General features: G+C 50.3%; 2 protein-coding genes across 2 annotated transcripts; one reads left to right on the top strand and one right to left on the bottom strand.

Annotated features, from left to right (window-relative positions):
• Positions 1 to 3,413: 3,413 nt before the first annotated feature.
• On the top strand, positions 3,414 to 4,034 carry LOC119715789 (olfactory receptor 14J1-like). Its single transcript, XM_038174081.2, has one exon. It carries the CDS (start codon positions 3,414 to 3,416, stop codon positions 4,032 to 4,034), a length of 621 nt encoding a protein of 206 aa, XP_038030009.2.
• Positions 4,035 to 13,053: 9,019 nt separating this feature from the next.
• LOC113841682 (olfactory receptor 14C36-like) lies at positions 13,054 to 14,016 on the bottom strand. Its single transcript, XM_038175640.2, has one exon. It carries the CDS (start codon positions 14,014 to 14,016, stop codon positions 13,054 to 13,056), a length of 963 nt encoding a protein of 320 aa, XP_038031568.2.
• Between the last annotated feature and the right edge of the window lie 1,393 nt (positions 14,017 to 15,409).

Genomic DNA, 15,409 nt, shown 5'->3' with positions numbered 1-15,409 from the left:
TTCAGCAGCAAGGAGACAGGACAGCTCGCGAGAATTATGAGAGATTTCCCTTCTTGTCCTGAGAAATTCTCACCTCCCTTCTGCCCAGTTCTTTTCCACAGGATCCTGACAAATCCACCAGGAACATGTCCAAATGGTGACAAAGGCCATGGAATATAGGAAGTGGAGCGAAGTCTCCTGGGATGCAGCAGCCCCTCAGTGTGCCTGAATTCCTCTTCACTGCATGTCGCTCACTTGCAGAAGTAGGATGCGTTATATGGAGGGAATTCCAGTGCATGCCAGGGCCTTCCTTCCCAGATATCACACGGGGCTCTGAGATTTCAGAAGGCCTCAGCACCATCCCCTGGTCTGCCATGCAGGAGGCAGAGGTGGTACACGAGGGAATGGCAAACGTATTCGCTGTTTATCATTCCTGCTTCTCTCTTCTGAAGAATCTACCCCCATCCAGCACAGCACCCCAAGCTGAGGGATCTGTCCCAACACACTTCAGCAGCTCTTCCATCAATGTCCCAGCCCTGTGACAGCAGGCGGGGATCCAGCTCCTCCTGCCTGTGCCCCAGGCTGAGGGCACTGGGGCACATCTGGGCTGCAGCACCTCAGCTGTGGCACAAGGGCCAAACTCAGACTTGTCCCAGACCTTGTGCCAAGAGCCTGGGCATGATGAGGCTTTCCTTCAGAACAGACACCTGCTGCTGTGGATGGCAGATGGCCCCAGGAGGATCTGAGCAGCTCTTTCCTGTCCTCTATTTCCATTAATTAGCTGTAGTGGCTCAGTTATCAGCAATAGTGAGATATCTCACATTCAGGTGCCTATGTTGAGGACACCTCAATGGAGGCCAGAGGAATCTAGCCCCTGTGGGTATGAGGAATGCCAAGGGGAATATGAACAGCCAACTACTCCAGCACACTGCTGTCAAGAAGAGTGTGTACCCATGTGAGGGAAGGAACTCCAGGGATTCCTTCAGGCTGCTTTCCCAGCAGGTTCCCCTGCAGCCCCAGGGCCATGTGCAGGGAGCCTGGTGGGGGGCAGAGCAAGGGAGGCCTTGGGCTGGGCCTCTGCTGCTGAGCTGGGCCAGGCTCCTGGGCCCAAGGGGAGCTCCTGGCAAGCGGGCAGCGCTGCACAGAGACAGCTCTGCCCAGGAGCAGCTCCTCTGCACAGCGCAGCAGGGCTGGGGGCACTGCCTTCAGCTGTACTGGGAAGGGGAGAGAAGGGAGAGATGTTTAAGACTGTGTGGAGTGTTAGAAAGCTGAGAATACACTGGAGGAGCAATTCTAGCAACCTTTACATGGTAAGTTTAAGTGCAGTGCACTGCAGTGGAATATCCTGGAGGTGTCCTAGACCTGGATTGTCCCACAGCAGATCAGTCTGGAGACGCTGCATGTTTATTTCTTGCAGAGAAGCACAATCTCCATAGCAGGGCTGTGAGCTGCAGGGTCAGTGTCCAGGCCCTGACGGCTCCCTTATCATGGGCTGGCTGCACGCTGTGAAGCCGGGGGTGCAGGCAGGGGTGTCCAGGGCTGTGGTGCAGAGCAGGGTCCCTGCTGTGCCCCAGGGGCTGTGTGCCGGGGCAGGGCCTCTGCCGCCTGCCAGGCTCAGCACTCAGCCTGCCCGGGGAGCTGCCCAGGGCACTGCGGGGAGAAGCTGCGGGTGGAAGGAGCCCCCCCGGCAGGGCAGGGTCCTGTTGCTGGTGGGAGGCTGCTGCCTGGGGCAGCCTGCTCACAGATCCACAGCACACCAAGGCATTTTCAAAGGGAACTTCACTATCATATTTCTTTAGCCTCTGCTTTCAGTTTTCTCTTCTTCATCCTTGTGGAATTGAAAATAGCGGCTTTTTTTTTTTTTTTCTAAGATACTAAGATTCCTAAGCCTTCACGAGGAGCATTCCAAGAACTGTAACAAGTCCCTTTACTGCCCATAGTAAGCTCCATTACCACCTGTGCAGTGTCTGCAGGGTCTGTGTGACCTGGGCTCTAGGACGTGCCCCCAGCGAGCTGTCCCTGGGCAGAGCCCTGCTGCCAGGAGGTGTCTGCAGGGCAGAGCTGAGCACCCAGCTCTGATCGGGTGAGATGGGGGCTGTGAGCTGCAGGCAGGAGGCATGGGGACAGAGACCCAGCTGCAGGCAGGGACAGCTGCAGGCAGCAGAGCCATGGGCAGGGAATGGCAGGACAGTGTTAACAGAGTAGTCTGGCACCTCTCTGTCTGCCCTCAAGCTCACAGGATTCAGGACGTGACTCATAACCTCAGCAGCAGGACCTCCCTCACAACAGACCCTTCTGAGTTCCTGTTGGTCCCTCGCCTTGCCTCCCCTGGCAGAAGCCCTGTGCCATTCCTCTCCTTGGCCCTGCAGCTGCTGTTCTTGCTTTATGGCTCCCTGCAGATCTGGCTTTCAGCTGCAACTCAAGCACTGACCCTCTGGGTCTCACCACGCAGATGTGTGCGTAGGAGGAAGGTGCCCAGAGTTCCCCTTCTAACCTGCAGGGCTCTGGGCAATGCATCAGGGACAGAGCTGCATCTTTCTTCCAATTTCACAATCCTTGAGCAGCTCAGTGTCGGAAACTTGACTGAGCACTAGATGAGTCTGTCTGAGACCAGGGTAGATGGACAGACTGGCTATCCTCACTGCAGTAAGGACAGTCACTTTGCTTGTCAAGAGCTCACCTGGTATACCTTACAAAAGCCAGTATTTTCTACCCTCTAAAAATGCTTCTGAGTGAGACACAACTGGAACAAAGTAAATCACAAGTATATCAGTAATGAGTGTTAAGAGTTGTAATGCTGTGAAGTCCATATATATCAGAGAGAGATTTAATCAGAGATCACTCTTGGTTTCTTTTCATGTAGAGCTGTAGGACAGGTCTGAATCCTCCAGCACCCACAGCAGAGACCACTGCTTCCAGGGCTACATTCCTCCAACACCAACCAAACATCAAGCAAGGGATCAACAGAAATGCCTCAGAAAAGGGAAAGTCACTGTAGGGGTATTTGGACGGGAAGATAAATAGGTTGTCTCTCCTAATGATCACTGTCTTTTCTTCCTTGGGTAGTCCCCTTTGTCCAGGAGGATCAGATGTCCAACAGCAGCTCCATCACCGAGTTCCTCCTCTTGCAATTTGCAGACACACGGGAGCTGCAGCTCCTGCACTTCGCGCTCTTCCTGGGCATCTACCTGGCTGCCCTCCTGGGCAACGGCCTCGTCCTTACAGCCATAGCCTGTGACCACCGCCTCCACACCCCCATGTACTTCTTCTTCCTCAACCTCGCCCTCCTCGACATGCGCTGCATCTCCACCACTGTCCCCAAAGCCATGGCCAATTCCCTTCATGATACGAGGGCCATTTCCTATGAAGGATGTGCTGCACAGGTCTTTCTTTTTCCCTTTCTTATGTCAGCAGAGTATTTTATTCTCACTATCATGGCCTACGACCGCTATGCTGCCATCTGCAATCCTCTGCACTACGGGACCCTCCTGGGCAGCAGAGCTTGTGCCCAGATGGCAGCAGCTGCCTGGGGCAGTGGGGTTCTCTATGCTGTGCTGCACACTGCCAATACATTTTCCTTGCCCCTCTGCCAAGGCAATGCTGTGGAACAATTCTTCTGTGAGATCCCCCAGATCCTGAAGATCTCCTGCTCACACTCCTACCTGAGGAGTTTTTGGGTGCTTGTGGTTGGTGTCTGGTTAGCGTCCGTGTGCTTTGTTTTCATTCTTTTTTCTTATGTTCAGATCTTCAGGGCTGTGCTGAGGATGCCTTCAGAGCAGGGGCGACACAAAGCCTTTTCCACATGCCTCCCTCACCTGTTTGTGGTCTCCTTGTTTATCAGCACTGGCTTTTTTGCTTACCTGAAGCCCCCCTCCATCTCCTCTCCATCCCTGAACCTGGTGATGGCAGTTCTGTACTCGGTGATGCCTCCAACATTGAACCCCCTCATCTACAGCATGAGGAATAAGGAGCTCAAGTGGGCTATTAGGAAAGTGATTTCATGGATGCTTCTGAATAGAGACAAATTTCCCCTCTTTTTTCCAGAAATGACTTAACTTGGTACCTCCCCTCAGGCCTGGTCCTTCTTTCATTGTCAATATTGTTATTGTTCTCTTTGGTATCATTTGATTTATTATGCTCTTAGAGTAATATCTCTTTTTCACCCTACTTCTGCTGAGGATTGACACTTCTCTGTTTGCTCTTGAGTCTCTACAGATATGTGTCCAACAGAAGGTCGGAGCTGACTCTTACATAGTATCTGCAAAATATAATGGGATCTCCACAGTGCACTGTCTGAAGGCTTAGCTGTTTTTTCAAGGTTGTTACCAAGCTTTCCAGAAACTTGTGCCACTTTCTGTCACCTATCAGACACTTTCCACCATGTGTCAGTGGTCATAGTCCTCCAAAGAGGTTCTCAGTGAGTAGAGACTTGCAAATGTGATGCCCATCTCTAAGAAACGTCATAAGGGGGACCCAGGAAACTACAGGCCTGTCAGCCTGACCTTGGTGCCAGGAAAGGTGATGGGACAGGTCATCTTGAATGCAATCATGTAGCATATGCGGGACCACCAGGGAATCATGCCCAGTCAGTATGGGTTCAGGAAAGGCAAGTCCTGCCTGACCAACCTCATCTCCTTTGATGACCAGTGACGTGTCTGGGGGATGAGGGAAAGCCTCTTGACATAGTCTACCTAGATTTCAGCAAGGCCCTTGCCATTTGGTAATTCAGATACCATTGCCTACATCATCTGGTCCTTTAACAGGCAGGAGAGGTCGACATGTCACAGATTTGCTCTGTGCAAGGAGTGAAGTGTGGCATGAAATCTCCAGGGGAGGGAGTGTTTTGTGGTAACTGGGCTCCATGCAGGACAGAAAATCATCATTTTATGGCTGTAGGCCCAAGTTAGGCTAAAGACCTGAGCTGGGCTGTAGGCCCACTGCCTCCAATTTTTTTAACCATTTCAAACATTTCTCTTCAATCAGCACACTTCAATCAGCTGAAATGATTGAACACTTCTAATACAATATTTGAGTTGTCCCATGACATTTTTTTTCCCCTTGGAAGTTTATTACAGCAAGAGAAAAAATACCAATATTCCCCTGTACTTGCATTGCCAGAACTCTGTCTCTTATGCACTGCATTTCATCTCCCCAATCTTTCTGGTATTTCCACCTGGCTTTATGAAACAAACCATGTTGGAAGTCTCTTTTCCAGCATACTATCTGGACATGTGCACTCCCCATTCTTCTCCAGATTCCCCTCCCCTCACTCTTAGATCATTCAGATACCTCTCACCTGCACAGTTGGTTCTCAGAACCTGGGGGATCTTCAACCATGCCCATATTTCACTTTTCTATCTCATCATCCCAATACCAACTCTGTAATTGCATTTCTAGTCATCATTTCCTACCCATGTCAAACATTTCTTGTATAGTCATTCCTTGTGGAAGGTGCACCTCATCAGAGGCAACTTGGATTTGGCTCACTGTTGAGGACTATGGGGTTTGCTTGTTTGTGGTTAAATGTTAATAACAACGACATCAAAAATTGCCTGTGTGCAGCCAGTTGTCTGAGGAAAGGAGACTTGGGACTTGGAGAAAAGATGCTGTAACATCCCTCTGTGGACTTCAGTGGAGAAGTCTGGAGTAAGGAAAAGTGATGCAAGTCCCAGGTGGCTGATGAGAGAAGTGGTGGGGATGGAGAGCTGAGCAGCACGGTTGTCCATACAGTCTAGGACTGCAAGGGACTGCTTTTCCACCCATACAGACCTCCTTAGGAGGCACATTGAATTCATGACAACTAGAGAATGATGCTATCAGTTCTTCTGAAAACTCTAAACTAATGTAAAATGATATGAAATAAAGAAAATTCTCTTAGAAATTTGGTCATTGAATACTTTCTCTTTAAACTGCATTCTTGAAAACTCACTAATTAACTGTGTAAGTCTGAAAGACCGGATGAAAATGGCTGAATGGTAATGAGCCCCATGGTGAATTTGGTGCTGAGCCCATGGACCTCAGGTAGTGAGAAGAGAATGATGTAACTGCAGGAGAAGTAAAAGTCAGAAGGAAACTTTGAATTGTCTGGGAGTATTAATGGGCCCCAGTGAGGGTCAATACTGACAAAGCCTCCCCATGGACTTGTTAGAGAACACAATTGGAGGCCATGATTGCAGGTAGGCAAAGGCACTGGGCAGGAGACTCTGCTGCTGAGTAAAGGCCTTGGTTTGTTTGGTGAAGCAGAAAGGCCAAGCCCTGGCCCCCAGCCCCTGGGCAGGGATGTCCTGTTCCTCACCCATGGCTCAGGGCTCTTCCTGGGGTAGTGGGATGTGGGGTGTGTGATGTTGTGTGAAGGACAATGCTACGACACCTGCTGGCCTCCCCACTGGGTTGCAAGGAGGCAACAAGACCCCAGTGTCATGAGCACAGCATGTGTCCTCATGAGCCTCAGTAGCAGAGACAACTGCCATAGCCAAGGGGACAAAGACCATGGTGCTGTTGGGGCCTTGCAGCCTTGCCAGTGCACTCGGTTTTTTCCACCACAGGCTGTACTGCACTGTCCAATTCTTGCCCTGTTCTCCCTACTGGCTGTAGGCACGCACTTCACTTCTCCCCCTTGCTCTCATCCAGGCATTTCCTTACTTTCACTGGTATCTGCCCACCCTCCCTGTCTGTCCTTTGAAACACAGTGGCACGGGCTGACCACAGACTCCTTCTGGGTGATGTCAGGTCCCACAGCACTACCTTTTCAGTGACATTTCCTCCTCTTCATTCCCACTCTTCTCCTTCCAAGCAGCACTTTGTCCCACTTGTGACTCTCTCCTGCTATTTCCCACCACCAGAGAATCCTCACCAGGATCTTCCAAGACACATGCCTGCTGCTGGCCTTCCAGTTTCTCAGATGGACGTAACCAAGTTGTGTGCCCATTCCTGTCCCACCATGTGCTCAGGCAGAAGGGATGTAAAAACCCACACCCAAGGTCTCTTCCTGCATGGGGCCTGTCAGGCTCTCAGACAGAGGGCATCTCACAGTCAGTGTGCCAAGCAGGTGCCTTCTGCTGCCTTATCAGGGATGCTGGCCGGTGTAAGTAGAAAAGCACAGATGTCAGCCAGGAGGCAAGGGCTGAGACATCAGCTGCTTCAGGAAGCAGTCACCTCATAGGCCCTGTCCCCAGCCATGTTACTGCTGCTGGCCTGTGTGCTCCAGAGTCAGAGGTGAGCTGATGGCTCCAATGGATTTGAAGTTTCTGATGCGGTTGCTCAATGGCTCCTCTGTGCTTGTCACCATCCAGAAAGGTTCTGAAAGTGTGCTCCATCCTGTAGTTTGAGTTAATAATGACATTCAGCAGTGTTGGCCCAAGTGCTGATCATTGAGGGATGCTGCCAGGAACTGCCTGACAGGAGAACTTTGCAGCACAGATGACACCTGGGCCTGATTGTCCAGCCAAATTCCCACCCACAGCCTCATCCATTTGTTAAGTCCACATAGCACCAATCAGGCTATGAGGAGTCTCTGAGAGACAAAGTCACAGGCCAAGGTGCAGGTAGACAGCGTCCCTTTCTTTCCCCTCCCCTATGGGTTCAGCAATCCTGTTTTTGTCCTTCAAGTGCCTGGAGGTAGCTGTGGAGAACATCTCCCATCACCTTCTGAGGGACTGAGATGAGGCTGACCAGCCTTAATTCTTTCCACACATTCTTTTTTTCCTCTTCTTGAAGACAGGTTGGATGTCATTCCAAGTCTCCAGAAAGCTTTCTGGTCCCTCTGGCACATTTGCTGACACAGTCCAGGAAGGCAGGGGAGGGTGATGCAGGAGACAGGCAAGCACACACAAGACTTTCCCTTGCACACCCAAAGGCAAGGCATTGCAGTGGTTGTGGTATCCCTCTGGCTCCTGCTGCCTCTCCCAGATGCTGGAGGCACCTCAGCCCCGCAGTGCATTTCTCTGCTCTGCACTCATCTGAGATGCCCCACAGCATGAGGAATGGACACAGGCTGAGGGCATTTGTGCTCACTCAGGTTTGGCTAAGTACATGCACAAAATGTACACACTGAAGCCTCATCTGTGCAAGGCACGTAGGTGGACTTCTGACTGATCCATTCTGTGTCCTTCTGTGGAGGAACAAAACAACCTCTCTGAGCTGGGTTGAGAGCCAAAAAAGTCACCCAAGAAGTAACCAGGACAATATCCAGCCCTTGTTCTGTACCGTTTATATCATGACAGGTCCCAGACTTTCCAATAAGTCTTCATTAATCAGCACCCTGCAATTAAAACACAGATATCATTCCCTTAGTCTATGGGCCACCTCTCTGAAATCTTCATAAAATGTTCAAGGAGTCCATTTAGTCCATGAATTGGGTTCTATCTTTTGTTGTGGCCCCACAGGACAGGAGAAGACTTATGTTACATGGAGTGAGAGGGCACCAATGCCAGCTCAGGTTAGGTCACTGCTGCACTTGCACTACTTCTTGTGAGGCTCCTCTGCCATTGGTTTGAGTGGTACCTCCTACAGAACATGGCTGTGTGGTTCTTATCTGCCTGCTGGGTTAAACCACAGCACAGACCAGGCTGCAGAATCTAACATTGCAATGAGCTCCTCCCCTCACCCCTGCTCCAGCCTGGGCTTGTCCACTGGCCACAGTCCTTTAGAGATGTACCTGTTCCAACACATTGTTATTTACGAGCCACAGTCCCTTCAGAGCTTTACCTACTGTGTCATGGAATTACCAGCGGCCACGGATGCTTGCAGGTGTGCCTTCAGAGGTGTGCACTTACCCATGGGCCAAATTCACTTCACAGGCGTACCTGATCTAGTGTGGCCTTTTCCATTCCAGAAACATGACTTGGAGTTCTGGCCTGCAATGTAGAGATTCAATACAAAAACAATTCAAGCAAATGTGTGTCTGGGACATACATGTATTGGCTGATAGAGGACCATTAGGATCAGGCATTGGAAGAAGCCTGATTAGTTGTGGGGAAACCACAGGTATTGGTAAATCCTCAGAATACACAGGGTTGCATTTCAAGCCACAGCCAGTAAGGATGGAGAGAACTGAACTGAGAATGTGAGCGTATGGTAAAAGTCTGCAGGGATGCAAGCACAGGTAGAGGAAAATGTAGGACAGGCTGTGGAGGGGGATGACAAAGGGCCATTTTGGGGCTGGAGCCCCCCCAGTGGAACTGATGGCCTCAGGGCTACAGCTGCAGCCTCTTCCACTAAGGCCCACCAGAGGACACTGGTCCCTTACAGCCCCAGGGCCTTGTTACCTCCTCAACAACACAGAGCCTGGCAACTGTCCTACCAGTGCCCTACACTTGGAATTGCACACCCCACATCACACTGCCCCTGCCAGAGCCCTGAGCAGCCCAGGAAGTACAGGATCCCCCTTCTCAGAGGATGTGCTCAGGCCTTGGCCATCCCCCTTGGTGAAACACATCAAGGGCTTTCTGAGCCACCTCCCCACTTGATTTGTCACCTGTAAACAGTGCCTCTGATTTCCTCCTCCACCATCTCCCAGGGACAGGCACCTTGTCTGGTTATTTTTCTCGTGGTTTCTTCTGGGATGGCCCTCATCGGGGTTGGCCAACACCCTCAAATATTTGGGGGCTTGCTTCTGTCCTTTACTTCTTCAGACTTGCTTCAGGATCTGCAGTTCAGGAACTTGGCAGCAGAGGGCGAATCAACATGCAAAACTCCCTCACAAGCCAAGGCTCTGGGCATAATTCTCCTGAAGTCTTCAATTCTTATGGGGTTCATTAGGGAGATGTCAGGAGTCTTCTTAAAGAGACAGACTTCAAGAATAAGAATAATACAAAGTATAGGAAAGGATTTCTTCCTTGTGTTGTTTCTTTAGTTGTCTGCTGACAGAGAAAGTAATATCAACAATCTCCAACTGGTATTGATCCTGAATGTCTTCTAATGGACTCTGAGCCTGTAGGGAAACCAAGACCCTTTCTGTCAGGCACTCTATGCACAGTCTTCATCCCTACTCCTCAGCCCCACCCTTTCTCTCATCAGCCTCCTGGGACTGACAGCAGCTGTGATAAGCTCTGATATTTTTCCACTAGCATTGCATTGGAATGTTTTCCAGCCCTTTGGCATCAATTCCCAGCTGCTTTCCTCGGAGAATGAGCTACATGCAGGCACTGAAGGTAATGTCTTAACTGACAGCAATGAAAAATAAAAGGCACAGTCCAGTAAGAAATAAAAGACACTCTTCAGCTCCATATTAAACCCATATTACCTCCACTTAGCTCAATTTCCACAATGGAAAACCTTAGAGAAATTGAAATTATATATATATTTGTGTCAGGCACAGATTTCAAGGCCACTAAAACCACTCTTTTCCCAGGACTTCATTTCCTGATATTCTTTTTTTGTACTCAGAGAGTCACATGTTGAAATCTGGAGCTCTCTTGATTTACAGAAGGAAGACAAGAGACAAAACAAATGAAATGCACTAATTTTCAGAATTTTTAGGCTTGTCTATGAATTCTCATCCAAATTTGCACACATTTTCCCAAACATGTTCCTTCCCAAAACCTTAAATAGTGAAACTGTGTTCCCAGGACATGCATGTATTGGCACATTGCAAATCTCCACCTCAGATCTAAATGGAGCAGAGAGCGATGAAGGTTAGAGGGGCAGGATAGGTCCTGCCTTTAGCTCTTTGCTGTCCACCAATGGTCACACCTGCTAGGACTTCCCTTTCGTCCTTCCTCTTTATGAGCTGGCCAAACCTTTATGGGGTGTACAGTTGCATAGCACCATGGCTCTCCATGTGCCAGACTCCAAGCTATACCCAGAAACCCAGAGCACAGCCTTAGAAAGAGGCCCAGAGCACAACTGAAGAAAGCAAATGTGACTCCTATCTTGCACGAAGGCAAGACAGAGGTCAGACAGCCTTTCCTCAGATCCTGCGAAGGTGATGTGTTGAGGGATTTTTGAAACAGCAAGGAGGCCATGACTTGCTGCAGCTGAGCAAACTGAGTTGCCAGGACGACTATGAGAAGTTCCCATGACAGTGTTCCCACATCGCCTGATTGAAGAATTTAAAAAATATTGTTGCCAGCAGCTGGCTTCAAGGACGGGATCTACGTGACCGCTAATCACAAGGGGGTTGTTTTCTTGCAGGTGGGGTTGTTTTCTTGCAGTTTTTTGACTGCTTTTGACCAATAATATTGTGTGAGACACTATCCACCCCTGTTAAGTTTGCTATAAAAGTCAGGCTATTCAGGTAATAAAGAGAGAGTGTGATCTGACCACACGGGTGTCTGTTGTGTTTTTGGCCATTCTTCCTGCAACAAGGAGAGTATTAGAAATTCTGAGAGAATTTCTCCAGCTTCCTTATGCAAGATGCTGGGCTAGATCTTCGGTCTGAGGGACAGTTTTTGAGGCTCCCAAAGGCACAGGAAAGTGAAAGGGGCATTAGCATGCTATGGATATTCTCCCTTTGCCTGTGGAGCATACAAAGGCATCCAGCCATGGACAGGCCCAAGGAGAGGGCTCGTCCTTCCTGCGGTCACTGCTGCATTCCAGTCCTTGGGGTGGACCCAAGATGAGGACTTGTTGATGAATTTTGGGCTGAGGTTCAGCACGCAGGTGGGGAAGACTGTCTCATGGACATGTGCTGGACACAGCCAGAGGAACAGCAGCAAACTGTTGCGGCTGCTGGACCATGTTTCCATCAGTCAAAGCCCTGACACAGGGCACAGGCATAGTTTTGATGCCACCCAACTGGAAAGATGGTTGCATTAAGGGCTGGAGAATATAGGGCACCAACCAGTTCTTCTTCAGCCACTTCCTAGGCTTGGCAAAGCACCAGGAAACCATGGACTTGTGCATAATAAGAAGCACAGAATCTTAGAATTATTAAGGTTGCAAAAGACTTCCAAAATCTTCTGGTCCAACCATCCCCCTACCACCAATATCACCCACTAAGCCATGTCCCTAAGTACTACATCCAACCTTTTCCTCTGCACAGCTTTCAGGCCAGTCTGCCCCAAGCCTGTAGCATTGCATGGAGTTGTTGTGGCCAAAGGGCAGGACACAGCACTTAGCCATGGTGAACCTCATCCCACTTACCTCTGCCCATCAATCCAGCCTGTCCAGGTCCCTCTACTGGGCCTTCCTACCCTCTGGCAGATCGACGCTTCGCTCCACCTTGGTGTCATCTGCAAACATACTGGGGGTGCACTCAATTGCCTCATCCAAATCATCAATAAAACGTTAAAGAGGATGGGCCCCAACACCAACCCTTGGGGAACACCACTTGTGACTGGTCACCAGCTGGATTTCACTCCATTCACCACTACTCTCTGGGCCCGGCCACCCAGCCAGTTTTTAACCCAGCAAAGCGTGTGCCTGTCCAAGCCATGGGCTGCTGGCTTCTCCAGGACAATACTGTCAGAGACCATGTCAAAGACCTTGCTGACGTCTAGGTAGACTATGTCAACAGGCTTTCCCTCATCCCCCAGACACGTCACTGCTCATAGAAGGAGATGAGGTTGGTCAGGCAGGACTTGCCTTTCTTGAACCCATACTGACTGGGCCTGATCCCCTGGTGGTCCCGCATGTGCTGCATGATTGCATTCAAGATGACCTGTCCCATCACCTTTCCTGGCACCCAGGTCAGGCTGACAGACCTATAGTTCTCCGGGTCAATCTTATGACCTTTCTTAAAGATGGGCATCACATTTGCAAGTCTCTACTCACCTAGAAACTCTCTGGATGACCATGACCACTGATAGATGATGGAAAGTGTCTGATAGGTGATGGAAAGTGGCACAAGCTTCTGGAAAGCTTGGTAACAACCTTGAAAAAACAGCCAAGACTTTAGACAGTGCACTGCAGAGATCCCATTTTATTTTGCAAATGCTATGTAAGAGACTACTCAGACCTTCTCCTAGAAACATATTTATAGACCCTCAAGAGCAACAGGGAGTCTCAATCCTCAGCAGAAGTAGGGTGAAAAAGAGATATTACTCTAAGAGCATAATAAATCAAATGATACCAAAGAGAACAATAACAATATTGATAATGAAAGAAAGACCAGGCCTGAGGGGAGGTACCAAGTTAAGTCACTTCTGGAAAGAGGGGAAATTTGTCACTATTGAGAAACATCCATGAAACTACTTTCCTAATAGCCCACTTGAGCTCCTTATTCCTGATGCTGTAGATGAGGGGGTTCAATGTTGGAGGCATCACCGAGTACAGAACTGCCACTACCAGGTTGAGGGATGGAGAGGAGATAGAGGGGGGCTTCATGTAAGCAAAAAAGTAGGTGCTGATAAACAGCGAGACCACAAACAGGTGAGGGAGGCATGTGGAAAAGACTTTGTGCTGGCCCTGTTCTGAGGGCATCCTCAGCACAGCCCTGAAGATCTGCACATAGGAAAAAAGAATGAAAACAAAACAGCCAAACGCTAAACAGACCCCAACCACAACTACCCAAAAAATCTTCAGGTAGGAATGTGTGCAGGATATCTTCATAATCTGGGGGATTTCACAGAAGAACTGGTCCACGGCATTGCCTTGGCAGAGGGGCAGGGAAAATGTATTGGCAGTGTGCAGCAGAGCATAGAGAACCCCACTGCCCCAGGCAGCTGCTGCCATCTGGGCACAAGCTCTGCTGCCCAGGAGGGTCCCATAGTGCAGGGGCTTGCAGATGGCAACGTAGTGGTCATAGGACATGACAGTGAGAAGAAAATATTCCGCTGAGACCAAAAAGACAAACAGAAAGACCTGGACAACACATCCTGAGTAGGAGATGGCCCTGGTGTCCCACAGAGAATTGGCCATGGCTTTGGGGACAGTGGTGGAGATGCAGCCCAGGTCAAGGAGGGCAAGGTTGAGGAAGAAGCAGTACATGGGGGTGTGGAGGCGGTGGTCGCAGGCTACAGCGGTGAGGATGAGGCCGTTGCCCAGGAGGGCAGCCAGGTAGATGCCCAGGAAGAGCACGAAGTGCAGGAGCTGCAGCTCCCGTGTGTCTGCGAATGCCAGGAGGAGGAACTCGGAGATGGAGCTGCTGTTGGACATCTGATGCCTCTTGGCCTTGGGGCCTGTCCAAAGACAAAAGGACACAGAGATCTTTGGCAGAGTTCTCTGAGCAAATCTCAGAGAACCACTTTCAGCACCACTCTTCCTTTCTCACCCACCTCCACAATTATTCACTTTCTCAACAGCATCTTCATTCTCCTTTCTGGCTGAAGCTCTGGTTTGTGCTGGCTGAGCACTGTTTGGAGCCACGACCTCTGCACATGAGCTCCATTGGATTCAGCACTGCTGGGAAAGGCGGTGACCCATTCTGAAACTCATAATTTCATTCAGATGCAGTGTACCTGTAATACAGGGAGGGTGTTCAACATTCTACAGCAGGATAACCCCGGGAAAACCCCTGCTGGATGAAAATAAACCACAGTGACCTGAACAGAGCCAGATTATTTCCCAGCACTAGGCACTGCAGTGACCAGAGCCATTTTGGCTAGAACAGCTTGGGCACTCTGCTCTCAGGGATTCACCTCCAGAGCAAGACTCAGTATTCCGGTGTTTGAGCTCTATCTTTAAACCCACTCCCCAGGAAGTCTGAGGGGAATAGCAAGGGCAAGATGGATGGGAGGGGAAACAGAAGAAAGGCACAGGGTTCCTAGTGAGGGATGCAGGAAATGGAGTGAAAGATGGATTCTGGGGGGGGAGGAGGGGTTCTTTGTTCTGAGGGTCCTGCTGCCAAGGAGACAACACAGCCTGAGATCCCATAGTTGTGGGGGCAGAGGCTTTGCTGGATGGCAGTCAAGGCAATGGAAAACATCAGCAGTGCTGGGATGGCACTGAGGTGCCCAAATTACCCTGCCATGGAGTTTCTGGGAGCAGCTCCCTCTCATTCCCTACCTGTGGTTCTGCTGCCTGCAGCTGTCCCTGCCTGCAGCTGGGTCTCTGTCCTCACGCCTCCTGCCTGCACCTCACAGCCCCCATCCCACCCGCTGGGTGCTCAGCTCTGCCCTGCAGACACCTCCTGGCAGCAGGGCTTTGCCCAGGGGCAGCTCGCTGGGGACATGTCCTAGAGCCCAGGTCACACAGACCCTGCTGACACTGCACATGTGGTGGTGGAGCTTTCTATGGGCTGAGGGGAAGGAAAAGATCCTTGTAACCTCTCAGCCATCATGGAGTCTTAGGCGCTTCCTGGAATTAACAGCAAATATTTCTATTACAACTGAGGCAAGTAGAGAAGATTGGAAGTTCAGGAGGCTCAGAAAAGCTGTGACTGAAGCTGAAATCCCCTACTTTATCCCGGCTCTCTCAAAGAACCTTTAGATACACGCTGGTTGTGCTGTGGAGCTGTGAGCAGGCTGCCCCAGGCAGCAGCCTCCCAGCAGCAGCAGCATGCCAAGGGGGCTCCTTCCACCCGCAGCTTCTCCCCACAGCGCCCTGGGCA

This window comes from Anas platyrhynchos, chromosome 30, assembly GCF_047663525.1.
Source record: "Anas platyrhynchos isolate ZD024472 breed Pekin duck chromosome 30, IASCAAS_PekinDuck_T2T, whole genome shotgun sequence".
NCBI classification, from domain to species: Eukaryota; Metazoa; Chordata; class Aves; order Anseriformes; family Anatidae; genus Anas; species Anas platyrhynchos.
This window is presented reverse-complemented; position numbering and strand designations above follow the sequence as displayed.